Source organism: Antrostomus carolinensis, unplaced genomic scaffold (assembly GCF_000700745.2).
Source record: "Antrostomus carolinensis isolate BGI_N321 unplaced genomic scaffold, ASM70074v2 scaffold22960, whole genome shotgun sequence".
NCBI lineage: Eukaryota > Metazoa > Chordata > Aves > Caprimulgiformes > Caprimulgidae > Antrostomus > Antrostomus carolinensis.
Genome location: NW_010289386.1, coordinates 17,249 through 19,761, shown reverse-complemented (window position 1 = coordinate 19,761; position 2,513 = coordinate 17,249). Strand labels below are relative to the sequence as shown.

Here is a 2,513-nt window from a genome sequence, read left to right as displayed (position 1 = left end):
AGACAAGGGGCTTTGGAAAGAAATTAGCTCTGCTTCTGCCACTAATGCCACTCTGGCTTTTTTCAGGGAATACTTGTAGTCTGTTAATCCTTTACTACCAGTCAGATGATAGCTGGGTTTTGTTAAGGCTGCTTTCTACTTTTTCATCCCAAAACTACTATCCTTCAAACTCTGCAAAAAACTCAAATGCTTTTTCTTTTAATGTAATAACACTGAACAGTCTAAAAAATAATAATTACAAAAAAACCAAAAAAACCTTTTAAGAAGTTTTGCTACAAGGAAAGGCCTCAAGCCTGACACATGTGTTGTTTGGAGGGAGAGACCCATCCAGAGTTCTTTCTGAAAGCTGGTACTTAGTCCTAATTCACAGCAAAGACCTTTTCTGCTGCCAGTTGCCAGGGAGACTAGAAATACTATTCAGGCTTGGAGGGATCTTTTGTCTCAAGCTCTGAAAAAGCTCTCACTGAGCATTTAAGGCCTTCTTCATTTTCTGTCATTTTATGGGGGAAAAAGAAGATGGAAATTTGTTATGGAAGGAAAAACAAGCATCCACAGAGCCCAGTCATTTGCACAACAACAATAACCTCAAAAGAACAGCTAAACAACACCTTACCTTCAAGAAAAGAAAACAACTCCAATATAAAAGAAAACCTCCCTTCAACAAGTATGATAGGCTAGTTAGTATACTCTTTCTTCTAACAAGAGGCTATAGAGGGCACACAGAGTAAGAAAACACTGCAAGGATTCAGGCTTGCTGCCACCAGCAGCAAAAAAAACCCCCAAAAAACCCCAAAACAGCCAAAAAAGAGGTGGACACACTCTGTCCTTTATTTTCTTCTGTAAAAAAGATTCAGGACAGAAACACAGGTCCTTTAAAAAACAAAACTATACAAAAAAACTCCAGTGTCCCAGATCTTTTGTAAAACTTAATAAGCATCTGGTGAAACAGTCAAAATGATTAAAAGGGTTTCAATAATCCTAGCCCTTCTGTATAATGGCAAAATTTATACGCTTATTTCTATTAAAGATCTGATCTTCCGTATCAGCTGCTCACAGAAAAAGAAAAAAACAGAGCCAAAACCCAAACTAAAGCCAATAAAAACCTTAAGAAAAAAAAAAAATAGCTTGCACTGTATAGAAAACTACAAAAGTTGTAGGATGTATGTTTGAACTGAGCTGCTTACGTTCCCAACAGCTACTTTTAAAGTCAGCATTGTGCCTACATAACCTTTACCAAAGTTTAGAGAACCATTAGCCTAAGTGCCTGGGTACTAAACACACTCTTTTTACATTTTAGATTTATAGAAAAAACAATTTTTAAATATTTCAGATTACTGTTGAATGTCCTTCAGTTGCATTCCCAGTACATGGAGTATAGGCACATCTAAAACATCACTTATGTAGCATAACGACCACAAATATTTGCTTATTCAACAAGCCATTTGTAGAAATTGCACTGTACAGTCATCCTGTGGTTTACAACCCAAGCAAACCACTTAGTCTGCTCTAGCACAGCTCTCCAAGACCAAAACAGTAACAAACAGCCGTATAAAGTATTTACAAAGTAGAGTTGCTTTCTTAGGCTGATAAACCTTTCTGTTGACACTAGTACCCACGAGAATCTTTACCAGAAAACTTTATCCTGTCACTTCACTGCCATTCTTAAATAAAGACAGGCAGCACAGAATATTTCCATTTTCTTAGTGAGAACAACTTCAAAGCTTACCCAGATTGCAAGCATCTGCAATATACCATTTAATTAACCTGAATGCGTTGCATTTCAGCTAATAATTAAAACTTACAAGTTGTCTGTTTTTACAAGCCTTTCTAAACAACCTTGTAAGGCAAATTATCATTAACCAATTGTATTTTATAAGCAGTATAACCAACAGCAACTCTGAGCTAGCTGCCATTACAACCATAAACTGATTAATTTATGATATTTTATTAACATTCAAAATGTAACAAGAGCATTCTACTTACCATTTTCACTATGTCAGCATAAGCTGATTCAACAATCACTCCACGATTTGTTGAAACATATTCAACCAGTTCATTCAGTGTTGCTCTCTTAATTTCTTTGCTTTTCAGGTCTGAAACAGAGTCCATGAAGTCAAAGAGTACACAACACTGTTGCAACTTCTGACAAAAAAGATCTTGCTGTTCATTGAAGGTGGCATCTAGAAAAGGAAAAAATACGAACAACCATCACTTAAGTCTGTAGAAGCAAACTCAGGATTTCTAAACCTATTTTGTTGGCTAAAATTTGCATAGCTCTCAGGTTTTTATTATGAAGAATAGTCAGCAAATTAATAAGCAATATTGTTAAAACTGAAAATATCTTTTTAAGTATGTGAGAATGAAAGACCTGCCATGCACAACGTGTGGTTCATACAAGAAATAATGGATAAACATGTGGCAGTAGATATATTGACAGAAAATGAGTTCCTGAATTAACTTTATTTGAAATACACAGACATTAATAAGTATCAACTCTCCCTCACCAAAAGTCA

The 2,513-nt window shown here is 35.6% G+C and overlaps 1 protein-coding gene across 1 annotated transcript in view; it reads right to left on the bottom strand.

The window, feature by feature from the left end:
- The window catches only part of LOC104526757 (serine/threonine-protein phosphatase 2A 56 kDa regulatory subunit alpha isoform), a gene marked incomplete at its 3' end in the record, with an annotated part of 17,780 nt that extends 15,602 nt beyond the window's left edge, over nucleotides 1-2,178 (bottom strand). The window contains exon 1 of the mRNA XM_010170306.1: nucleotides 1,984-2,178. Within this exon, the coding sequence (XP_010168608.1) occupies nucleotides 1,984-2,109 (126 nt within the window). The remainder of the gene's footprint in view (nucleotides 1-1,983) is intronic.
- Between the last annotated feature and the right edge of the window lie 335 nt (nucleotides 2,179-2,513).